General features: G+C 36.4%; 2 protein-coding genes across 4 annotated transcripts; both read right to left on the reverse strand.

Moving 5' to 3' along the window:
* Positions 1–3,393: 3,393 nt before the first annotated feature.
* On the reverse strand, positions 3,394–4,590 carry rxfp3.2b (relaxin family peptide receptor 3.2b). The gene has a single exon (NM_001083879.1). The coding sequence runs from the start codon at positions 4,588–4,590 to the stop codon at positions 3,394–3,396; it is 1,197 nt and encodes a 398-aa protein (NP_001077348.1).
* A 3,553-nt stretch (positions 4,591–8,143) lies between these two features.
* creb3l3a (cAMP responsive element binding protein 3-like 3a) lies at positions 8,144–24,487 on the reverse strand. Of its 3 annotated transcripts, none has more exon segments than NM_001444062.1 (10): positions 8,144–12,492; positions 17,707–17,803; positions 19,738–19,822; positions 19,910–19,978; positions 20,208–20,314; positions 20,406–20,516; positions 20,672–20,805; positions 21,003–21,219; positions 23,980–24,093; positions 24,358–24,487. In NM_001444062.1, coding segments are annotated over 10 exon segments (1,269 nt in total). In that variant the 5' UTR covers positions 24,379–24,487; the 3' UTR covers positions 8,144–12,178.
* Between the last annotated feature and the right edge of the window lie 2,108 nt (positions 24,488–26,595).

Here is a 26,595-nt window from a genome sequence, read left to right on the forward strand (position 1 = left end):
TGCATAACACGTCCGCATTCATTCTCACTAGGCATGCCTATATTTTGCCAGCATCCATACTGGTTGTGTAATGGTCATATGAGAGGAGCTTGACGAATCAGGGAGTGATACGTAATATCATTGCATGAAAGGCTTAGTTTTGGCATGTCTAATTTGCTAATGTTGATGCCAGGTGCAACCATAAAACATATGCTTTTTAAAACACATATGCACCAGTGTAAATGGGAATTTCGACTGATACTGACACCTAGTGGTGTGGATGCACACAATTGCTTTCTTCTATATTGACTTAATCAGCAAGATGTATTAGTTATGTGTTATATGAATTAAAAAACTTTTTAAAATCTTTTTTTTGTGGATAAACCCTTGTAAATGTGGTAAATCAATTTTGATCACCATTTTATCCAAATCAAGGTTTACATTTTTGTTCAAAATATTGAAAATTGAAAGTAGCCTAACATATTTTTACAAACACTCTTGAATGAAATGAATCTTAAATGTGAATGAAATAAATTACACCTTTAGATCACTATTTATATCAAAATGTATGCAATGTTTATTTTTCATGTTGTTGTAGTTGTAGTTGTTGATCTACAGACATTTTTACAAACAACATAATAACATTAAAAGTTAATTAAACACTTTATACTGACAGTAAAGGAAGTTCAGCAAGCAAAAACACACCCCAAGGGCTTCAATATACTGACAACAAAGCTCAACACCGACTCTGAGTTTAGGCCAAAATGTCACCACAAGTAATTATAGAGCCCAGTGAGTTCAGATTCAGATCTTTAAATCAGTTCGGCTCATTAATGGTCCCTCGCACCGGCTCATCTGCATGCCCTCAACACCTAGACAAAGAAACTCAGCCGGGGTGACTCTCTGTTAATAATATGAACTCTTTATATATTTATTTATGTTAATAAGTAGTAGATTAATAACTGAACTTGTAGCCACGGTTTCCATCAGTGTTTTTCTAATTCTATGAGTTGGTTAAACATGCTATTTAATGATCTGTGTCATTTTACCAGGCAATTATTGTGAACAGATAACCAAAAAAGTGCTTCTGTGTTCCCCTTTTATCATGACCTGGCATTGTCATTGCAGGCATACATCGAACGTAGCCTAAATTCATCTGTGTCTCATCTAAAATGGTTCGGTCAGAGGAACATTGCCCTTGAAGAGTTTCAGAAGATTGCAGGACTAATGATTAATGGTGCTAGGCTGAAACTCTTTTATTGTAAAGTATTCCTCTTGCGTGCAAGGCATGTGCAAGTATGCGTATTTGGTGGAACCAAAATTATTTAAAATTAAAAACCCCCAGCAGTGTCTGTAATGAGTACTGAACAAATAAATAACTGAAAAAAACTAATTAAAAATGAATAATGTTGTTTTTCTGGCACAAAACTGATAACTAATTATCCCATAAAGATTTTTATTCTGTTTGATGGCTTAGGAATGGGTTTCACAGTGCAAAAATGATTCATTGTGCGTTCCCAGAAAGATATTTTACGCCAAAGCATTTTTGATGAGGTCCCTGAGGATATATTTGACGTAAGAAAGCTTTCAGCAAACCATTTCTGTTAATATTGATTCCACCTTAATCTTTCCAAACCTGTATGAACAAAAGCAGTTTTTTTTCCATACAATGGAAGTCAGTGATGAACAAAACTATTATGTGGTTTTACTGATTTAAATTTCAGCCCACTCCTCACATAAAAACTTTCATGTGATTTTATACAAACATTCGTGTGATTTTATACTGCACTGTAAAACCCAACCGTTAACTTTATCAAATGAAATGAGTGTAGTTAACTCAATATTACCTGAAAGTTGATTCTACTCATTTGAGGAGTTTTGAACTCAGTGTTGATTTTAATGAGTTAATTTAATACCTCATTACTTCAACTTAAATGAAGTAAGTTCACAGTACTCAAATAGATTAGTTTTTTTACTCAAATGGTTTGAGTTGCCTTAACTTATTGGGTTTTACAGCACTCAGTTGGTTTGAGTTCTTTTCATTTATTGGGTTTTACTGTGCTCAGATTGCTTCGTTTACTCAAATGGATCAAGTTCAGAGTACTCATTAGGATTAGTTTTTGAACTTAAATGGTTTTTTGCAATCGGTTTCCTCAAATGGTTTGAGTTACTATAACTTTTGGGGCTTTACAGTGTAGATAGCCAGACCCCCAGTCAGTTCAATTATTACAAAGAGAGCAGCTTGGACATTTTGATAAATATCTTCTAAACATTTTCTAAACATAAAAGACAGTTGAAATGATATGGCTTTGCAAAAGATTGCTGTGTTCCACTCAATTCCTTTATGTTGTCCCAACACAAATCGATTAAGTTAACATAATTGTTTTTGCAAATTTAAGTGGATTAAACACAAAACAATTAAGCTGTCCCTAAAAAAACTCAAGAATTGTGTTGATTCAGCTGATTTTGAATGCGTAGTTTTGAACAACTAGCAAAAATATATTTTTTGGAGTGTACAATGTAAAAAATGCTGGGTTCCCCACAATTCCTTAATTTTGTCCTAACACAAATCGATTAAGTTAATTTAATTGTTTTAACAAATTTAAGTAGATTGAACATAAAACAATTACGTTGTCCCAAAAAATCCTCAATAATTATGTTGATTCAGCTCATTTTAAACTAGCAAAAATATTTTTGTGGCATTACTTGATTCAAACATGCCATCTCTTGCTCTGAATTTATAACAAAATATAGTTTGTGATCAATTTAATTATTCAGACAATCCAGTTGAAATGAGAAAAAAAAATCAATAGTTGCACAGTTCGATTGTTCATTCACACATTTATGATGTTGTTAGTTAGCTACATAGTTTGGTATTTTATTTGTTTAATCTTCTTTTGTACAACATAAGAATTGAATACACTGACAGACGAATTTTTTAAAAAGTGTACACGACTTCAAGTAAATTCATAATTGACAATGTATTAAATGATTGATGGATTAACCACCGAACCCCTTCACATATCAAACTTTTATATCTCATTAAATAAGAACAGAGCTGAGTTCATCAATATCTCACCAGCTTTCTTTTTCTTCTTTTTTTCTCTCAAAGCCTGAAAAACACATATAGATAATTTAACTCCCCCTTCAAACATGTTTCACGGTTAAAAAAAATCCTTGCCAATATGCAGCAAAGCAAAAAAAGGTGAATGGGTCCTGAATCCCCCAGCGGCTCTTGATGACCAAAGGTTCATGTGAAAATAGCTGTGCGTCAAAAGGTATGAAGGAAATTGGGAGAGAAAGAAAAATGCGCAAAAAGTGCTCAGGAACATGAGGAAGGGAAAGTGGGGCAGCTCCCAAAGGACGCTCCTCACGCCTGCTTCGTCCTGTCAATCAAAAAAACAAAGTGAAGAATCAAACATCCATCTGCACAAGAACCAGCACAGGAGGCGCTTCGGCCACCTTGGCTTTGCGCGGGAGCAGCCGAGCAAGGCTTCGGTAGGACGGTGTGGCCCTCAGCAGGAGTTCTTTAAGTCCGGCACGAAATTCACGACGGATCAAACAGTAAAGCACCGGGTTGAGGCAGCTGTTTGTGTGGGCCAAACACACAGTCAGCGGGAAAGCGTATGCCTGCGCATTGTAGAATGCCTTGCTGAAGGGCACGAGGTCAAACTTAATGAGGACGCCCCACAGAGTTAGGGCCTGATTGGGCAGCCAACACAAAAAGAAGGACAGGACGACGACAACAACAGATTTGGTCACTTTGGAGCGACGCTTGTGTCTGCCCTGCTCAGTTTCAGAGCCAGCCACACCACTAATCCGGCGACTTAACACAATTCTTAATAGTAGGAGATAGCATACGGTTATCACCACTAATGGGATCAGGAAACCAAGTAGGACTTTTTGCAACTGGTACAGTCCTAGCAACAACTGCGGGTCCCAGCTTCCTGTTTCGGGGAAGCGTACTAAGCATAGTTCCTCGTCTGTTGCGACCTGGGCGATTGTGGAATAAATGGCATGTGGAAGCGTCGCTATTAGGGATACGACCCAAATGCCCAGGCTGATCCACTTGGCCGCAGCTGCTGCTGCTCTGCGACTGTGCATCTTCAACGAGGACACAATGGAGTAGTACCTTGCCACGCTCATGGCAGTCAGGAAAAACACGCTGGCATACATGTTCATAGTGGTGACAGAGCTGATTATTTTGCACATAACTTTGCCAAAGGGCCAGCGGAAGTCCAGCGCGGTGTCTACAGCCCAGAACGGCAGGGTTAGGACAAACTGCAGGTCTGTTAGAGCCAAACCCATCACAAAACAATTGATGGAAGACTGCTTATGCCGGTAGCGTGAATGTAGCAGGTAGAGTGCAAGAGAGTTGCCTACAAGTCCCAGAGCACAAACCACTGAATAAATGAGGGCGATCATCACACGCACAGCCAAACTAGACCCATCACCTTGAAGTGTTGAACTTGACTCCTTTGTCAACAAATGCAACCAGCAACGTAAAGACAGGTTTCCAGAGCCTGCGTCTGTGCAGTTGTCCAGCACTGCACTGGTTTCCAGTGTGTGTTCACATTCTCCCAGAGTTTGTGTGGTGTTATTCCTCTCCATTTCAGACTCCCACTCAGTCCGTTGTCATGGTCAAAGGATGTAAACGGAGAAACAAATCCATTCATCTAATTTATCTCAAGTTCATTGTGACCGTCTCACTTTGTCTCCCTGCGGGAATAATACTTCACCGGCAGCGAGAGCGCGGTTTCATCAGTCTGCCTCTCTCTCACACACACTCTCGCATCTCTGAGCTCTGCCGCGCGCGCGCACATTCTTTTATACTCGGCTGAGCATGACGCGCGTCCGCGCTCCACTCAGGCACGCGCCGCTTTTATGTCAGACACATACAATCAGTCGGTGCTCAATGAAACACTAGCTTTACGTGTTTTGTTTTGTTTCATACTGGTGAATTTTAAAGTTTTAAAATTCAAACGGACGAAGCTAAGTAGCTTCAGTTCCATTTTGTGATTTTTTTTAACTTGATTTGCTAAATTAGCACGTAAGTACTTTTTGCATTAATTAAGGTAAACTGAATCCCTTCATCTTATTTATTACTACATAAGAAATGTGCTATTGAAAATATAAATGCTATTTGAGCTTTATTTGGTTGTTCATTTCTTAAATTTCAAATTTTACATCAGGCTTTAAATTGTTTACTTTTTTGTAACACACACATTACATCAAGGAAGAAAGGATTCCTTCGGCTTAATCCCTTATTTATCAGGGGGTTGCCACAGCGGAATGACCCGCTATCTATTCCAGCAAATGTTTTACATAGCAGATGCCCTTCTAGCTACAATCTATACTGGAACTGTACTAGTACTAGTAGGCTACTAGTACGTCATTCACACACTACAGCCAATTTAGTTAATCCAATTCACATATACCGGGCGTCTTTGGGGAAACCAGAACACCCAGAGGAAACCCATGCAAACATGGGGACTCAAAACAGAATTGTAATATTGTGATTGCATCCCAAGATTCAGCCTAGGAGGGAAGAGAGGGTTATAAGGAATGTTAATGGGAAGCAAGTAAATAGAGGGAGGGAGGATGGATGGGTTCAAGAGAACGAGAAGAACAGTGTTAGAGGGCCGGTCTGCCTTAAATAAGTTTTAGGGAGTAGTTGATTGGTTAAGGAAGCCAAGTGAGGCATGATCCCACTGCCGAACCTTTGTTAACAAGTTAACTCCATAGACTGTAAACCTGCCCACAAACACACAAATAATTAATAAGTAAAATAGTTTATTTGTAGTTTCTCTATCCAACAATTGTAAGCATTTATTTAGTATTTAATAAAAAAATTTAATTAAAGCAAAATACCTTTTCAACTTAATCTAATACTTATTATTTTTAGTATATTATATAATACAAAAATTCCATTTTAAACATATATATATAATGTACCCTGTAATTAATAACAATTGTATTAAAATGTTGCTCTCCACACTCTTTTTTTCTTAATCTCTCACCGTGCCAATTTATTCAGTGCAAATTTGTTTCAGACTTTCTCATTTCATGATGAATCAGGTCACACAGAAGGTTTTTTCCACATTCAGCCACTTTTAATTGCAATCCACATTTCTTGAAAATAACTCAGAAATTCACACAATAACTTATTGATTTCAGACTACTGGTTCTTTTGTTTAGCTGTTGGGTTAATTTAAAAGATTACTGAGCCAAGGATTTCGGATTTTGCCCTGTGGAGTGAAGAGTCTGAAAATGTTTCTCTACAAACTTTGTGCATCGAATCAATGGCAGATTAATCAACTAAAACTGCAGCTCTCTTGACAGTCTGTTTAAAGTAAAATAGATGTGCACACTGGAGGTCAGGGGCCCAAGGGGGATGATGGTGGGATGAAAGATCCAAGTTTGTCTCTCTTCGTGATTAAAGAGGCACTGAGTCAGACAGAAACCTTCAGGCACAGAATAATCTTTATCAAAATCTACTGAATTCTGTTTTTTGCACGGAAGTTTAGACAAAGTTATTGACTGAAAAAAGTTATTCTAAGAAACATTATGCTTGATGGTGTATACACTCACCAGCCACTTTATTAGGTGCATTTGTCCAACTGCTAAGAAATGCAAATTTCTAATCAACCAATCACATAGCAGTAACTTAATGCATTTAGGCATGTTGACATGGTCAAGATTATCTTCAAACCGAGCATCAGAATGGGTAAGAAAGATGATTTTAGTTACTTTGAACATGGCATGGTTATTGGTGCCAGACGTGCTGGTCTGGGTATTTCAGAAACTGCTGATCTACTGGGATTTTCACGCACAACCATCTCTAGAGTTTACATTCCAAAGGTCAGAGGAGAATGGCCAGACTGGTTCAAACTGATAGAAAGGCAACAGTAACTCAAATAACCACTCGTTACAACCAAGGTATGCAGAAGAGCATCTCTGAACTTTGAGGCAGATGGGCTACAGCATCAGAAAACACACACTGGGTGCCATTCCTCTCAGCTAAGATCAGGAAACTGAAGCTACAATTCGAACAGGTTCACCAAAATTGGGCAATAGAGGATTGGAAAAATGTTGCCTGGTCTGATGAGTCTCAATTTCAGCTGCAACATTTGGATGGAAGGGTCAACAACATGAAAGCATCGATCTATCTTGCCTTGTATCAACGGTTCAGGTTGGTGGTGGTGGTATAATGGTGTGGGGGAAATTTTCTTGGTAAACTTTGGGCCCAAAAGTACCAATTGATCATCGTGCCAATGCCGAGTATTATTGCTGACCATGTCCATCGCTTTAGGACCACATTGTACCATCTCCTGATGGCTACTTCCAGCAGTATAACGTCCCATGTCATAAAGCGTGAATCATCTCAGACTGGTTTCTTGAACATGACAATGAGTTCACTGTACTCAAATGGCCCCCACAGGCACCAGATCTCAATCCAATAGGGCACCTCTGGGATGTGGTGGAATGGGAAATTCCCATCATGGATGTGCAGGTGACAAATCTGCTGCAATTGCGTTATGCTATCATGTCAATATGGACCAAAATCTCTGAGGAATATTTCTAGTACCTTGTTGAATCCATGCCACTAAAGATTACGGCAGTTCTGAGGGCAAAATGAAGTCCAACCCGGTACTAGTAAGGTGTACCTAATAAAGTGGCCGGTGAGTGTACATTTATTGTATTTTCTCAGAGATTTCTGATTGGAAATGGCTTGAAATACTTCCTACACTGTATTGTCAGTCCTGAGGGCTGAAGTCTATTCACTTTACAGCCTTTAAAAAGCTGAAGAAAAAGTTGAAGTTGACATTTATGTATTGATTCATTCATGTGTTACACAAGTTATTCATCTGAGCGTGCAGCATGAAGTGCCTTTACCTTGAAGACGGGACTATCCACATGAAAACCTGTATTTGTCAGGGATGATCATATTTGTTTTTCCTGAGATGGGTTGTTCACCTGTTCTTCACATCTGCACTGGCCTCATTCTGTCTCTCGTGACATCCAAATTGTGCTGAAAAGCATTTATTTGTTGATGTCAGCTCAGAGATGAAGACAGAGTGTTGTCCATTTCATAAAGACACAATTTAAAACATTCATCTGGGGAAAATACATCAACAATGCAAACCGATAAAGTAGGTCGAAAGACAGTTCAGCACGCTGTGATTTTATTGAAAAAGCACATTTGTTATCAAAAGCAATTTATGCACAGCAACTTGTTCTTAGTCCATAAAAAATTTACATCAGCCTTCAGATTAATACCAAAAAAGCAAAACTGTCTTTAAAGACAAGACAAACACAAGGCACTTCTTTAGGAAAAATGTGCTGAAGGATTCAAAATGTAAAATTCATGAATTGGAATGGCGTGATTCTGTGTTATTTATTCACCTCTGCTTCATTATAAGTGATAAAAAAACCACTACTACTATACTAGGTTATCACAACCTTAATATATACATTAAAGCCAAAAGTGATTCACAACCAGGATATTTTTTTCTTTCTAAAATATACAATGAAAACATAAAACAATGTGAAAAAAATATAAAGTTGGTCTATTTAAATCTGAATTACCATGCTAATTCATTTGTACAAATAGTCAGATTGGCTTGCATTCACCAATTTTTGAAAATCATACACTTTTAAATTCAACTTTTGACTCAAATTCAATGACTGTATATACACTTTTTACAAGGCAGACTTTAATACCTTATCCTGAGGGGTTAATTACGTCATCCAGTGGTCTGATATTTAACATGGCGAAGCTGTTAATTCTACACATGAATGGTTTAACCCAGGCTCATTCTGAAAGAGTATCTCTATATACAATTTTGGAGAGCGCCAAATACATCCCAGGAGCTAAGTTTTTTTTTTTTTTTTGCAGTTTTTGTTTTCGCGAATCCACCAGAGGCTGCTGTGTATGTTTTTTGAGAATCTCAAATTTCTCTCGTGAGTGCCATTCACGCCTTCTGTTCTCGCATAAATTCACCAGAGGCTGCTGTTGACTGACTGACTGACTGACTGACTGAATGACCCACTTTCCTCCTCCCCTAAATCCAATCAATAGTGTTTTCAAAACCAAAAGCAATCCAGAAAAACAAAATCCCTTGCCTGATTACCACATTTTACCACACTCTCACCCTCTTATTTACTTGTTTATTTTATTTTTTGGCTTCTTTTTTTGTCTTAACCGCTTTCTGGAGTCATCATGGTCAACTCCTCTCTCCATTTCAAGTCCGCAGATGTACATGACGAGCTACTGGACAAACTGGTAACAGTGGGAATAAAGTTCAGCTAGTAAGCGCGAAAAGGAACGGGGTCATACCGCCCCGTAGCCTTCGTTTTAAAGATGAAATACAGCCATACATATTTCTGGCTACATAATTCACAATCTCCAGAAATGTATATAGGGCTACATTTTGAGAATGAGCCTATATAGCAATGGTTTGTATGAGGAAAGCGCTTAAAATAACTGTGAGATTAAAATCAAGTTTTTACAATGGTATTGTTTATATTTTGCCTTAAGAATATCTATAAGCTAGCGTGCTACAAAACTAGCATTTAGACTAATTTAGCATTTAGAAGATACAATAAAAACTTTGCATTTTCACCTCTACCTACTAAATAGATCAGCGATTTTATTGACATCACCTCACATCAAATCTTCTGACCAATCAAATACTCTCTTGTATCTGACATGCCCCGCCCCCCTTCAAGACATTTGTCAATTGCCTTTCATTTGATGCAATTGAACTCAACCACTCTCACCGGAAGAGTTGTGATAGAAAACGAAACGCTATTGGTTGTTTTAAAAGCGGACGGGCTGCTCAGTGTTCCGAAAAATATATGATATGTTTTAGTTAAAATTAGGTCAAATATCGAATAAAAAATTCCCAATTCAAAGCACTTTACGAGACTTTTAAGTTACAATTTTGGGGGTTGCATTTTCTTTTCTGGACATAGAGCATATAGGGACGGACTGGCCATCTAGCAGACCGGGCTGTTTCCCGCTGGGCCGACGTACTTTTTTTGGCCAGGCTAATCATCTTCTTATGATCTGATCGGCCCATAAAACACTTAGCAGACAGTCATTTTTTCTGCCTAATTAATTGACGATGCTGTGATCTGTGAAAGTAAGATGTTTTTTTTCAGACATAATCTGCAGCCCATTGGTTCTTTTCTTTATTGACATTGGGCTGACCCAATCACAAACTTTTGGGCTCTGTAAGTCGGTGTGTATTTGCAAAATAGTCGAGAGTCACACCTTTTTCTCGCCCCACACACATGTATGGAAAGCAGAAGCTGCGAGCAGGCGTTTGCAAAGATCAATATATTTCTGTCTATTCGATCTAGTTAGCTATCTGGGTCCCACTTTATATCAAGTGGCCTTAACTAATATGTACTTACACAGGAATTATTAGTTTGTTACAATGTACTTATTGTGCAAATACATGTATTTACTGTGTACTTATGCTTAATTAAATACATGTATGTAATTACATCTGTAATTAACTTTTGTAATTACATTTGTAAATACACTGTTGTACATCCCCTTACACCTTAACCCACCCTTAAACCTACCCATGCCACCAAACCAGTCCATAACCCAACCTCTATCCCAACTCAAAAGCACCACAAGTGTTTTCAATTACATTATAAGCACAGTAAATACATTGTATTTATGTTTTGATGTAAGTACATAGTAGTTAAGGACACTTAATATAAAGTGGGACGCTATCTGTCTATATAAATACTTTAAAATACTTTTTTTTTTACTTTTCATCTTCACCAAGGTCCGCAGCAACTTCCTCCTATGCTGTTTCCTTAACTTGCAAGTCTTTATTTTACAAACTTTTTAGATCATAAAAAACTGTATGCGTTTTAAGCTTTATGTGGAGTGTCATTCATGTATTTTAAGATACACTCGGTCAGAAGACAATCTCATGAGATATCATGTCATTTTGTTTTTGATCGTCAGCATGATGTAGGCCTATATTGTTACAATAATATTTATACAATGGTTTTAATGACATTTATACATGACCAAAATAGGGTGCAACTTAAACAAAACTAATACTTTTTTTTTTACATTTAGTTTTGTAGTTCGGGCCCAAACTAATTTTTGTTGCCTTTTTTAATTGTTTAGGTTCATTTGATTGACTATATACAATGTTTAAGCTATGTTTGATGTTTCATTGTTGAGTTAAACATTCTTTAAGGGTCTCTGGTGCATTGCTTTTATTATTTATCTTTACTTTATTAATCAACGATAACGGTGTGCGTCAGCAGGCAGTTTTTGTTATGTTCATTATTTAATATAAGCTCCCTCAATACACACAGGCACACACAAGATTTAGTTCCAGTGTGGATTAAAATTTTATATAATCATAATTTTTTTTTTTTTTTAACTCATTATTTCCTATATATGGCTTTTGTGCTTTTATATAATGGGAGTTGGTAAAGATATTCCAGGGCATGCAGATGGGTAGCATTTTGATTAAATGAAGTGGGCCGCTTTGTCCCAAAATGCCAGGGTCGATTTTTTTTTTTTTTTTTGTCCGTCCAACCCTATCCATATGTTTTAATGAATTATATTATAAATACATATGTTAAAATATGTTAATCATATGCCTATGACTATGTATATATATACACACATATTACATATATTTGTATTATATATCAAATGTGGTCTGTAGCCTATATCATTTTCCTAAAGCATAAAGCAAGCATTTTCTCATTTATGAGAGGAAAACTTTTATATTGTATAACGTTTATATAATGTTCATATTCTTAGTTAATCTGCCTATCTGCACACAGAATATATTTAATAAAGTTTGGTCTTTATAAATCACATTGTTAAAGCACATTAAGCATTTTTTTCCCGTTAAATGTATAAATATGATTGAAAATATGGCAAAAAAAGGAATAGACTCTATATAAATCCATGGTAATTTTTTTTTTCTTTGGCGGGGGGGTCAAGTTTAAAAATGAGATGATAAACAAATAAATTTTACTTATTTTCAATCCTAAGTCTGATAATAAAAAGCAAATATTTACTTTAGGCCTATCTCCTGAAGATTTTGCAGAAAGAAGAAAAAGAAAAGCTTCCAGCAATCTTTGAGCTGGCTCCCGTCTTCAGAAGGCGTTTTGACAAATCCCCGGTTAAATCCCCTTCTGCCCATCACATATCATCAGCATGAGGACTCCGCCTGGAGCCGCGCCGTGGATTCAAGGTCACCGTCGCTACGTGTCCGGTTATGGGGTCTCCGTGATGGTGCTCGTCATGCTGGTCGAAACTATGATTGTGAGACTCGGGGTCGTACTCCGTGAATTGAGGTCTCCTGTGAAGTCTTCCCAGAAGCGACGCAATCTCCTCCATAGTTTTATCCTCGGGAAAGCGCGGGAGAATTTTGGCGTTTTCTGTCATGGAGTACGGATGGTCGAGGTTGCGCAGGACGCGGGAAGACTGGAGGTTGTGCAGTGACCGTGACTGAACTGCAAAAGGTTAAACAAAAAGCAAAGACACTTTAGAATACTTGTGACGATGTGGTGGAACTATATAACTATAATTGATAGTAAAAAAAAGACTAAATGTGTTTAGGTGGCGCGAAAGCCGCTGGTTCGAGCCTTGGCCGTGTCAGTTGGCATTTCTGTGTGGAATTTGCATCTCCATATTTTTGCGTGGGTTTCCTCCAGATGCTCCGATTTTCCCATAAGTCCAAAGACATACACTATATGTGAATTGCGGAAGCTAAATTATTGATAATGTATGCGTGTTAATGAGAGTGTATGGGTGTTTCTCAGTGATGGGTTGCAGCTAAATGGACATCCGCTGCCTAAAACATATGGTGGATAAGGTAAAGCCCTGATTAAAGACTAAGTCGAAAAGAAAATGAATGAAATTGTGTTTAGTTTAGGATGTGCTAAGCTGCTGAAGAAAAAAAAACAATAGGCCTGTAGCTAAATCATCACACAAGTTCTACTGCTTTTGTAATGTTTTAATAGTCATTATATAAATTCCATTGGCTTTATTTGTATTGGTTCTGTGGGTCTAAACTGTTTTTTTTTTTTTACTTATTATTATTATTATTATTTTGTTGGTAGCATGTTAAAAATCAGTTAATCCTAATGGAATATGTCCCAAAACACAAACAATAAACCATCAAAATGTACTGGTTTTAATGGTATTCGTATAGGGAACATTAGTAACTTTTATAGCCTAATTATTGTATTGTTTGTTGGAGTTTTTAGCGGGGTTGTTACTAACATTTCACATGCCAGTGGAATAACAATAAGTTAATTTTAATTACACATAACTAACCATAAACCTTAGCCTCATCTTAACCCTAACCATAGTAAGTACATGTAGTTAATTAACATTGGTCAGTATTTGAATCTAGAAGGTTCCGTCTTGTTTTTGGGTCCCCTTAAAACATTTCTGTTGTGTTACGTGCATATTTGCAAGTGTTGTGACCAATTTGGTGCACATTTCCTTCAGTTGTTTGTGTTGTGACCAATTTGCAACATGTGTGCTGTCAAACTGATGAAGATCGCTTCTGTATTTGCTGGTGTTTTTTGTAATTGCAAATGCTTTCTTAAATTGCAGCGCGTTAAGCTCTCAGCCACTGTATAAATCTGTACCCAACCTTCCACACAGAAATATGGTTGCAATAATGTCAGTTCTTTGCATTTCTTGACAGTTTCAATGTTGATACAACATTTAATGATGAACAGTTGAATTAGTTGGCACTGGTTATAAAAATTGTTTATAACTAGTTCACCATTTATATACACTACCTGACAGAAGTCTTGTCAGGTATCCAAGTTTTAGAAACAACAAATAATAACTTGACTTCTAGTTGATCATTTGGTATCAGAATTGGTTTATATGAAAGGCAAAGGCCTCTAGATTACGCTTATTTTACCACAAAAAAATATATAATCATGTCTTGATTTTTAATTATTTATATAGGACAGTAAGGTCTGACTTTGACAAAAGTCAAAAGACAAAAGTCTTGTCAGTTAACAGAAATAATGTACAGTATAGAATATAAAGTCATGGAGCAGTGGAGGAAGAATTAATACTGTGTATGACTCCCATGAGCTTGGAGGACTGCATCCATACATCTCTGCAATGACTCAAATAACTAACTAATAAAGTAATCTAGAATGGCAAAGAATCATTCTTGCAGGACTCCCAGAGTTCATCAAGATTCTTTAGATTCATCTTCAATGCCTGAAGTATGAGCGCTATCCTGCTGAAGAATTTGCCCTCTCCTGTGTTTTTTAATGTAATGGGCAGCACAAATTTCTTGATACTTCTTGATCAAGATTTCTCGATTCGCACACCCCATACTGAATATAACCCCAAACCATGATTTTTCCTTCATCAAACTTGACTGATATCTGTGAGAATCTTGGGTCCACGCAAGTTCTAATAGGTATTCTGCTGTGTTTGTGATGATTGAGATGCAGTTTAACAGATGACTCATCGAAATAATCTACCTTCTGCCACTTTTCTAAATGATCAAATTGAAGTCAAGTTATTATTTATTGCTTTTACAGCTTGAATTGACAACATGACTTTTGTTAGGTTGTGTATATTGTTATACCTTAAAAGATGGAAAAAGACAAACTTTGCTTCTTGCATAAGTAATTATCATTTTAAATAATCTTACAAAACAATGAAATATAAATGGTACTTGAAAAAGAGAGGGAAGGCTGAAGGTTGTGCAGTGACCGTGACTGAACTGCAAAAGGTTAAGAAAAGGTAAGAAAAAATGCTTCCGACTTCTTGTGAAAAGTGTGTCTGTGGTTTCAGTCTTTGAAGGAAACCCCAGTTGATTTGATATTTTATTATGGAGTTACTTTCAACACTTTTAGCCCAATGGACTTTAAGAAAGTCATATTTCACCCTAGATTTTTTGAAAGTAAATGTCACTGTGTCTTTTATATTGTTTTGTATTAAAAAGGGACAGTTCACTCAAAAGAAAAATATATTTATTATTTACTCAAACTCCAAATCGTTATGGGTTTTTTTTTTCTTTGAACACAAAATAAGATATTTTGATATACATTATGTATACTGTAGGTCAGAGTAAGCATTACTTACAACTAGGTATTACATTATTCTATGAATCTGTTAAGCCAAACAATTATTTCCATATTTCACTTCCGTATTGTGTGACATTTTATTTTCACCAAAGTTGTTTGGAACATAAACATAGAGGCATTACTTTCATTTAATATGCTTTCAATGCATATAAAATCACTTCTGCAAATTTAATTGAATGCCGAGACTAAAATGGGACGTATTCTCTTTGACCTATTAATATAGTTTTTTTTCTGTATAAAACATCATGTTTAATATTTCATCACAAGTTATTCAATTACACAACGGTCTTCTTGGTAACTGGGTACACTCATTTTTGAAAAACGATATTGTACTTATGTGTTTGGTGGGGTGTAAATGATACAGTAAGAGGGGCTTGTAAGAGTATTGTGGCTGAGGCTGTAAAACTGACGCCAAGAGAGACGGACCACTACTCCAAATGTGGATGCAAATGGTCAGACTTTGAGTGAACAATGTGGGTTAGCAAAATAAACATTGCAATTTTTGACTTCACACGAAAGTAATGAAAATGATGCATAAATGTGATTTGAAATGTGCACTGTAATAAGCAATTGGTTACTTTACTTAAACTGCGTAACCCTGTTGCCCTAAAAGCTAAAAGTTGACTTCAATTAAAATAGTTACTTGGAAATGTGATGTTGACTTAATTTTTATAATTATGCACATGGTTTATTCCATTAATCATTTTAAGTCAATAACTTTACACGCTTTTTTAAGTAAAAGCAACTTATCGCTTTAAAAGCAACAGGATTATCCACGTTTTTAAGTTGAGGCAACTAATCGTTTTAAAAGCAACAGGATTATCCACGTTTTTAAGTTGAGGCAACTAATTGCTTTAAAAGCAACAGGTTTATCCACTTTTTTAAGTTAAGGCAACTAAGCACTTTAAAAGCAACAGGTTAATCCACTTTTTTAAGTTGAGGCAACTAAACACTTTAAATGCAACAGGTTTATCCACTTTTTTAAGTTGAGGCAACTAAACACTTTAAATACAACAGGTTTATCCACTTTTTTAAGTTGAGGCAACTAAGCACTTTAAAAGCAACAGCTTAACTCACTTTTTTAAGTTGAGGCAACTAATCGCTTTAAAAGCATCAGATTTACCCACTTTTTTAAGTTGAGGCAACTAAGCACTTTAAAAGCAACAGCTTAACTCACTTTTTTAAGTTGAGGCAACTAATCGCTTTAAAAGCATCAGATTTACCCACTTTCTTTAGGTTGAGGCAACTAAGCACTTTAAAAGCAACAGCTTAACTCACTTTTTTAAGTTGAGGCAACTAATCGCTTTAAAAGCATCAGATTTACCCATTTTTTTAAGTTGAGGCAACTAAGCACTTTAAAAGCAACAAGTTTATCCATTTTTTTAAGTTGAGGCAACTAAGCACTTTAAAAGCAACAGGTTTATCTACTTTTTTAAGTTGAGGCAACTAAGCACTTTAAAAGCAACAGCTTAACTCACGTTTTTAAGTTGAGGCAACTACTCGCTTTAAAAGCAACAGATTTACTCACTTTTTAAAGTTGAGGCAAATAATCGCTTTAAAAGCAACAGGTTAATCCACTTTTTTAAGTAAAGGGAACTAATCCCTTTTTGCAGTGTAACAAACATTTTCAAAACTGTTGAAATCTGACTTTCACTGACTAAAATGTTGCTTTTAATAAAATCTTTAGTACCCAGCGGGCACCTTGAAGTTAAAATGACATTGACATACAGCATGACGTCAAAAAACGAATCGATTTGATGTCAAAACCTTCAGTTGACGTCAACAATCCCTTTTGACCGCAATTATTATAATAAAAGTCTTATTCATCTGAAACCTTCGATTCCAAATTTACCCTGGATTCTGTATCCCTACAGTGCATGTTAACCACCTTGATATCAAAATGACATCTAACATTGGCATCAAAAAACATGTTGTGTGACATCAAGAGAGTCAATTATCATCAAACTGATTTGCACTTTTTACGTATTTTTGATGTCATTTTGACATCAAGGAGCCCGCTTGATACATAAAAGCCCCAGAAGTTTTGAACACCACATTCATCAAACTTATGAATAGCAAATTCTATTTAATTTAAATCCGTGGGTGAAATAAACAGTCAAATCACGTTGCGACATATTTTACCCTGTTCTTTTTTTCCCAAAAATGTTGCTACTCACTTCAAAAGAGCTGCGTCGGGACGCTAATCGAAGAAGACATTTACCAAGTGTGCCAAACTTTAACCATGACCTGCGCTTAGCCTGCAGAATAAAAATTGATTCCCTTCAGAAACACTGACAGTGATTTGATGAGGACAAATTACAGCTTTTCTTCCACGCCGTTGATTCAACGTGTGGGAACATGACTAAGCTGTTTGCCATTCTTTTACATCTCAGTCCGTCCAATAACTGTCATAAGGTTTCAGCCAGAGTCTAATAACTTGTCAACCAAATGATACATTACACAGATTCAAGAAGCCCTTGTTCTTCAAGCATGACATTTTCCTCTCGAGTTAGTGGTGAAAGGATATAAGGAAGTTCTAATGGCTTTTTCCCCATGAGGACTGGATCGAAGAGACGTTTCAGGCAGAAAACTCACCTCTCATTGGGCTGAAGTCTCCATGTTGGCTGACCTTGGTGTCTGTGAAGGGCTTCAGATTGGGCAGCAGAATCAAGGTGAAGGACAGAAGCAGCACCTGAGGGACAGCATCAGATGGAGAACTTGAGTTTAGCGGCACAGACGACCATTAGCAAAGCACGAGTTTGCTGTAACATCAGTTCTGGAAGTGTGTTCTCTCAAGTAGCTGGAGATTGGAGCTCTTTGCTATGCAATTATTGTGTTTCCTTGCTTCCTTCATGTTGAGGGACACTGATGATTGCTTTGAGAGCATTTGTCAGTCAGCGTTTTAAAGTGCACCACAGTGTGAGACTTTAGTTCTTCAGGTGCCTCCTTTCCTTCTGCTTAATCCCATTATTCATCAGGGGTCGCCACAGCGGAATCAACTGCCAACTTATCCAGCATATGTTTTATACAGCGAATGCCCTTCTAGCTGCAACCCACTAATGGGAAACACCCATATACTCACATTCTCACACACACACACACACACACACACACACACACAGACACACACCTTACGGCTAGTTAAGTATATTCAATTTACCTGTACAGCATGTCTTTGGACTCAAACAGAATTGGCATTTTCAACTAATGCTCATTTAATGGTTCAGTGCTTCAGTGTTTTGGGATACTTTAGAAATATTTGTATTTTGATTGGTGCTCAAAAAATATGTAATATTTTTATTGTTAATGTTTAAAACAATTGTTCTGCTTAATATTTTGTCTTATTCAGGGTTCTTCAAAGAATAAATGTATCAAATTAAATATTATTTGAAGTAGAATATAATACGCATTTCTATATTGTTATTTTTGGTCCATTTAATGCTTTGATAAATAAAAAAACATGTTAACATAATCTAAGATTTTACAGATTGCGACTTAAAGATTAAAGACTTGTTTAGTAAATGTATGACCTATTTTTATAATTGAAGTGCATCTTTCTAGGCAAATCCAAAAATGTCTTAAATTATTGTTGGTTCAATGTTAATATAAAATCTAGTTTAATTAAAAGTCATTCATAATTCTATTTATAATTTTACAAACCAACTTACTATTTTTCCCCACACAAAATATTAATACAAATATCCAAAATCAAACAAAAAGTGGTGGCTTAAGGGGTGGCTTAAATAATGTGGCGGTGCTCTTTGGGTAAGGGATTTATCAGAATAAACAGCAAAAGTCAGTCCAAGGGACTCAAAAAATATGGAAGACATATATTAAAACCGTTATTGACATGGCTGTTCTTTAAATCTGCACTTACTCATTTTGCCAAACACTTACCTCCAACAGCACTGTAAAAAAAGCTGGGGTAAAATAATGTAAAATAACAGATTTCTTTTTACAGTGGACAGAGATCAGGTACGTGGAGTTTCTTTTGAAAACTATGGTCTCGTGACTCATTAGAATATCTAAACAATAGTACAATAATATATTGAACTCAAGGTCAATTAAACAATCAGATGAATGCTGAATTAATAATGATTGTTGGGTTGACCTTGTGTTCAATATATTATTGTAGTATTGTGTAGATCTTCTAATGGGTTATGAGACCATAGTGTTCAAAAGAAACTACAGATGCATCTAATTGATGTTACCCTGATAAAGGCAACTTTTTGTCTAAACATGTAGGCGCAGATTTAGGGAATAGCCATGTCAATAAAGGCTTTTTTCCACATTTTTCGAGTGCCTTGGACTAACTTTTGTTGTTTATTCTGATAAATGCAAATATGTCTTTATTAATATAATGAAAACATCAGAAAACATTATGAATTAATAAATAAAATGTACCATTAAATCATTCAATCAAATTATTTAGTGTTTTAAAAATATTTAATTGCCATTTTTATTTTATGTTGTCTTTTGTATAGTATAGATGCTGAGAGAAAAAAAAAAACATGAGTACAAATATTTGTTATGCATGTGTGTAGGGTGTGTTTCCAAATGCCCAAATCATGATTACTGTATGACTGTATCTTTCATGTGCTAATTTTTGCTGCTTTTAACTCTCACCAGAACACAGGTTCCAGCCTGGACCGGTTTGTTGGATCCGTTCATGACCAGCGCCTGCAGCCGACGCAGTTGTTCCATCAGGGATCTGAAATGGAAAGAGAGAGGGGGGTAATAAGTTGATTTTCAGGGGCACATATGGAGTGTGAAGATCCCAAGTAAATGATTCCCTCACATGTTACACTTCTCCAGCTGGAAGACTTTCCTCTGCAGCTCATGGTTGTGCGCGCTGCATGCCGCCATCCTACAAAAAACAACAACAACAAAAAAAAAACAGATTTCCTGTAAGAACCGAGTAAGTAATCAAATCCACTCTCAAACACAGCAGTAAACTTCAACCTGGTATCTTGCCAGGGGGGTTTGTGTTCAGTAGCTGCAAATTTCATTAGCTCGGATTATGATTTTTGCTACGTGATTCGACACACGTATAGCTTCCGCTTTTGCTTCATTTGTTCAAGAACAACAGTCGATACCTGCTCTCCAGGCCATCGATGTATTCTTTCTTCTTCTTCCTGCTCTCCTGGGCAGACTGCTTGTTGCGGATCTTTCGGCGGATTTTCTTCAGAATCCTCTCCTCATACTTGATCACGGGAGGGAAGCAGAAACATTGAGCTACAAAGACAAATGAGTGCACTCTACTATTACGGAGCAATTGCCAGCTGAAGGCATACCTTGGTGAGCGGGAACTGATTTGGCAGTGTCATCCCTTCCTTGGCAAGCAGTCGTTTCTCATCCTCTGTGAGAATCAGCTCCTGGTAGGACTGCTGAGACACCTTCGCGGCCTGGAATGGCAAAAAGCAACAAATTCAGTGAGCATGTCTGTGTGCCTGGACGGTCAGGAACCTATCGACTTCACCTTTTATCTGCAGTAAAGTTCACCTTTTCCCTATTCTGCCTTGTGTATTTTAACTAGCTTCACGCCTGAGTGCAAACTCACAGTCTCTGGTGTGCCAGATAGCAGCAGGTCCTTGACAGTTAGGGGGAATCCAGTGGCCGGTTGTGCCTGTGGCGTTTCAGATGCACACTGCGTCCCTCCGGCCTGATCTGGGAGGAAACCAGTCTCCCAGCCATCTGCAGACACAGATAATACTATTTATCATCCATTGTTTGAGTGTGAAGATATTCACAATGCGCTGGAATTGGGCATTTTTTTTAAGTATACCAAAATAATGCATAATCAACAAGTGGGAGACTGATCATCTGTGTTTACTCTGTAAATCAATCTTGAGTCACCAGGATGGTTGGCTTTACAGATTCTTTGTACTCACTGAAATCAAAAGGGAAGTTGATGTTGAGACTGTGTTGAGTCTGGGATACGACAATGTGAGGCTCCATTGGTGGGCTTGCATTCGGTGGAGGACTGTCGATGTGATCTGAATGAGGGTCTTCGCTGATCCCGCTGTCGCTAGGAGAGGGCGACCAAACAGGAGATCCAGAAACAGAGTCACTGCCACCTATAAGTGCGTTGAAGAAGTCCTCGTTGCCCTGCGGGGGCATCATCATCTGGCAGTCAAAAATAGAGGACTGTGAATTATGCCTTATTATATTCTTCAAACCATTTACAATTTCGGAAAATTACTTTTGTAAGTCAATTGGGTCCTATGTTTGGACTTCCATTGTATGTGCAAAATGAACAAAGATTACATAGGGCCCTATCATACACCCGGCGTGATGCGGCGCATGGCGCAACACAATTGTTGTTTGCTAGTTTCAGCTTGGCGCAAGAGTCATTTTGATGTTTTGCAGCAAGCTGTTTAAATAGCAAATGCATTTGCGCTCATGTGCGCCCATAGGCATTCTGGTCTAAAAAAAAGAGGTGTGTTAAGGCACATTGCTGGTGCGTTGCTATTTTAGGAACTAAATTAGACTGTTCAATAGACCAGCTGAGAGGAGGTCTAAAGTCCAGTGCAGAGCACGTTAGTTGTGCGCCTCGTTTAAACAGTGCTTAATACACACAAGATGTACAGCAGTAAGCAAATATCTTTACAAATGAAAAAAAAATGTTTTTATATATTTCTAGCCTACATAAATGTAAAAACCACCGCCTCCATGCCTTTTTCATCTCGGGGGTGCTTTTTGTATTTATTAATGACAATTTGCTTTTGTTTAATGTTATTATTATAAGCAGTATTATTTATTACATGCATATTTATATTTGTTTCATTAAAAAGCAAGCTTAGATTTGCCCACCTGTCAGGTTTTAAACCATATGGGGCATAGCATGTGTATTTGGAAGAAAAAAAAATGTTTGACCACACTTTGGTATTAGTGCTCATTTATTAATTTGGTGGAAATTAGAACTGAATTTAGAAATCGTTTTGAAACAAATCTTTGCGCTTAACAAACTAAATTAATTATGTGGGTTAATGGGTGTCTGTGCTTACAACATGAGTAAAAGAATAAGGAGGCTCATTCTCTCATTCTTGTGCTGTAGATACTCTGTTTAACTGTTTTCTCGCTGGTGAAGAGTTCAGTTTTTCCACTTACAAAGTCCGCCATGTAAATAGCAAATGTGCTATGATGCGACGCAACTGACTCTTAAAGGGAATGGGAGATGAAACTCTGAATGGTTTATTTTCAAAACACACCTATAACTAATTAAGAGAATAAGCTCAACCCTGTTAGACCATGCGCCACGACCCAAAGCAGATTTTTCCATCTTTAAAATAGCAAAAGTGGATTCTGACATGCCCTTAATGCTTTTGTGCCCTGCGCTTTGAACTTTGCGCCTATATCGTCAAAATAGAGCCCAAGCTGTGCATATAGCTTATTTTGGTAGTTTTTTTTATTAAAAAAAGGCATATGTTTTGCTTGTCTTGAAAATGTTTCTTGATTTAATAATTTTTAGATTTGTTTTTTTTTTTAGATATTAAAAAACTGTAATTTCTTAAGTAAGAAAAGCACTTTTTGGTGTGTGAACCCAGCAGACACACAACATCATAAGATATCTAAGGACAATGGTATTTTAACGTTCAATAACGAAATCAAATGTTTTTTTTAATTTTTTGTTGTGTTGGAAAGTCACCAAAATCCAACGTCGAGCATCAACATCTTAAAGTAACGTCATATTGACGTCAAATGCTGACATTTATTCGCCAGGTATGGCAACTAAAAGCCAACATCTGATAGAAGTCATATTGGTTATAGCCACACAACATCAAGCTGTAACATAGTTGATGTTTTGTTGTTTTAGGTTGCGTTGGAAAGTGACCGAAACGCAACGTCTGTCTGACGTTGGACATTGACGTCGGCCAGAAGTTGGGTTCTGACGTCAACCCGATTTTCATTTCCAAATCAAGTGCAACGTCCTACGACGTTGTGGTGCTACACCAATCTGACATCATGTTGACGTCCTGTGCCTGCTGGGAAGGTGAGTAATTGATGACAGTTTTTCATGTTTGCATGTGTTATCCTTTTTAGGCATGTCTGATGTGCACCAAACAACACTGAAAAATGAGTAGCATTATTTAACTGAAAATACACACATGCAAAAAGTGTTTAACCAGCCCAATCTCACAAGGAAACGTAACTATTTTACGTATTGTCAGAAAAGTGTCTATTTAGTATTTATTCATAAAAATTAATTAGTATCAAAATGTAAATGTTTTTTTTAACGGAGTCGTGCCCTCAAACATCACCCCTCATTGGGGGATCGGCAAATTGTTCTAAAATGTACAAATGAGTTGTTCAAGTTAATATGAATTAGCCACTATATAAAAGGTTACGAATTGTCATCAGATTGCATTAGTTTATCCTTACGGTTTTAGATGTCTGGTAAGTTCTTTCTCGAAATGTACAAGAGCCTTTTTTTTTTTTTTTTGCTGCTGTTTGTTATGTAATTTCAGGTTTCAATCTTAATGATGACTGTATGAATACTAAGCAAAACATTACTAGCAGTACTAGCAGCCAATTATCACAAGAAAACATAGTTTTTTGCGTTTTGACAGTTTAGTGGCTTTAGAGTTCAGTCGTATGAAAATGTAAGATTTTAAATAGGAGGTGTGGCACCCAACACCACCCTTAAACCCAAACGACATTGGGTGATGAGCAAATCGAACTAAATTGTATGAATTTGATTGTTCGAATACATACGAATTAGCAACTAAATTAAAAGTTACGAATTGCTGTGAGATTGCGTTGGTATTAGTTGTATTACTCTCTTACATACTCTAACCAAGTGTGAATGCACCCTTATTTGTCACCTGATAAAATAATTTAAGTCAGACTTAGTTAACATTGACTTACATGAGGATCTTGAACTGGCCAAAGCTGATTGTTCTGTTGTCCCATATTCTCATAGCGTAAGATGCCATCATTCTTGTCAAAAAGCAAATCAAGTAGTTCTATCCCATCACCGCCCTATGAAACAGTCAATATATTTGCTTTTATTTCACACGCTGTCAGAGGGAATCAATGGAAAATACAAGACAGAAAATGGATGGAAGCTGAGAAAATTGTTGAAAGCGAGCAAACATTGAAACAAGAAGGAAAGATAACTTTAGCATTTTTCTGAACTTTGCTCTGTATGAGATATTACCCAGGCAGGGTAGATAACATACGCTACATCTAATACACATTTTTTTAGTCTGAAATGAATGTGAAATTCCCAACATTAGCACCTACCTGGTCTGAATAGTTCTCCATTGCTGTGATACACTCCAAATAATCCTTGAAAAAATGCCAAAAATTGGGCAAAACCCAAATATCTGTCTTGACTCTGTCTGTGTCCCTCTGCTCACCCAGGACAAAGTACAAACTCCAACGCAACAGTCAGGTCATCATTCTCTGGCCTACTTTTGATTGGCTGTTCTTTGTTAGGATGTAAGATAAAAACCAAAATAAAAATGGGAGAAATCACCCCCAAGAAATGGTCTATTTTGCATTTTAACCAAACATTAACACTTATGTGGTGGTAGTTTGTACTGACTAGATATCTTTAGCATTCAGATTGTCCACTTTAGTAGTGGGACTCAAGTCAGATGAGGTAAAGCGTATTAAAAGAGCAACCTGAAAATCTAACAATGATGGCGGAAACTTTTTTGCACAAACACAGCTGGAAGAAGGTATAATATTTGCAGATTTTATTCTGACAGTCCTCAGGAAAATCGATCCTTAAAGTCAGTTCAACAATTCACTGCACTTCCAAATAAGGGATTCAGGTGTTTGTTATGGGACAACACCTAATCCATAGTTCAAAGGTCATATTTTCCTTTCTGTCTGAGGTAATTTGACCTTTTACACAGTTTTGATAATGCTGAGACAATGCACAGTGAATATTGTAATGATGATGATTCATTTTAAAATAAATGTAAAATCATTTTTCTTTGTCTTTTTACTGCTTTTATAAGCATATTGTTTATATCCCGTTCTTAACACCTGAGCTCTTTTGAGTAATCTTTATTGTAATATAATTTTTATATTACTCTGACTTCATTATATTAAGGTTAAAATAGTTTTGCATTTTAAAATTAGCTTTTATTTTGATATTATTTAAAAATTTGCTGTACATTTCAGTTTAGTTTTTGTTTATTAGTTTTAGTTAGTTTTATTATATTTTAAAACACATTTTACATTTAACAAATACTTAGTTTCAGTTCTAGATTTATTAATTCTTGTTTATCACAGTTAACAGAGCAAAGTTTAGTGTTTGCACAGCTTACATTAACGCTTTAACATTTTAACAGACACTGAATCCAAAACCATATACAAATGCAGCGAAAAATAGTCACAATTTAGACAATCTTCTTCATATGAAAATCATGTATATGCAATTAAATATGCTAATAATACATTTTTGGGCAAGTTAGAACTCGTTTTATGCTTATATTGAAATAGTTTTTTGTTGTTTTGACTGGTGTGTTTGGCTGTAAAAGCACCATCAACTGTTGTTTTTCTAAAAATATTGAGTCCTTATGAATTCTGGAATTAGTTTTTATTTTTGATAATTAATATTTTGTTTCAGTTAGCTTTTCAGTGACTGTTGGTTTAGTTTAGTATTTGTTTTTTATTATTATTATCTTGATTGTATTTGTTATTTAAGTTAACAAAAATGCTTTTTTTTTAACCAATATTGTATAGTTTTAGTTTTTTGTTTACTAAAATAAGTTTGCATCAGACTGATTTGGTTTGATTTAGGGTGTTTTTACACTTGCCTTATTTAGTTCGGTTGAATCCAGTTTAACTATATTTAATGTATTAGTATATTTGCAGTGTTGGTATATTTAGTGACTTTTCAGACCCCTCTAGAAACAAATTTTCAAAAAAGCGACTAGCAACAAATCTAGCAACTTTTTTTTTAAAAAGCAATAAATTCAGTTAAATTGACTTACATACATTAAGTGTAGTGCTAATATACTGTACAATAAACACTAAATACAATGCATCTGACCCTTTATTAACCATAGGCTGTTAAACAAACGGAAACCGTTGAATGTAATGACGTTAGTAATATGCAAATTGACGTATGATGTAACCTAACGACATTTAGCGACATTTCAGGCAGAGCTTAGTGCTGTTCGTTGAAAATAGTTGACAATGCTGGTTGAATCATACTAGAGTTTGTTTTCCCTCTTGGTGCGGTTCATTTGGGCAGGTGTGAATATAGCAATCGCACTCGAATGTGCACCAAAAGCGGATCAAAAAAGCGTACTGAGACCTCCTTGGGGTGGTGGTCTCAGTACACTTTTAAACGAACCCTGAAGCGGTTTATTAGTGGTGAGAACATGATCCAAACTAAAACAGACCCAACCCCAAAAAGTACTGTGCCTTTTTGGACTAATCCAGCTGCTGTAGTGCTTCTTATGGGGTGTGAAGAAAACATATTTGTTGACAGCGCTTTACCAACAATTTTACATTTACATT

The sequence above is a fragment of the Danio rerio genome, chromosome 22 (genome assembly GCF_052040795.2).
Source record: "Danio rerio strain M-AB ecotype USA chromosome 22, GRCz13ab, whole genome shotgun sequence".
Lineage (NCBI taxonomy): Eukaryota > Metazoa > Chordata > Actinopteri > Cypriniformes > Danionidae > Danio > Danio rerio.

What these genes read in the sequence shown, in the direction of transcription:
- rxfp3.2b (NM_001083879.1), bottom strand. Translation starts at nt 4,590, where the DNA reads ATGGAGAGGAATAACACCACACAAACTCTGGGAGAATGTGAACACACA.
- creb3l3a (XM_087302726.1), bottom strand. Translation starts at nt 24,378, where the DNA reads ATGGAGAACTATTCAGACCAG. An exon ending in ATCAGTTCCCGCTCACCAAG is followed by an intron (nt 20,315 to 20,405) that starts GTATGCCTTCAG and finishes CCCGTGATCAAG; the next exon opens with TATGAGGAGAGGATTCTGAA. An exon ending in ATCGATGGCCTGGAGAGCAG is followed by an intron (nt 19,979 to 20,207) that starts GTATCGACTGTT and finishes TGTTTTTTGTAG; the next exon opens with GATGGCGGCATGCAGCGCGC.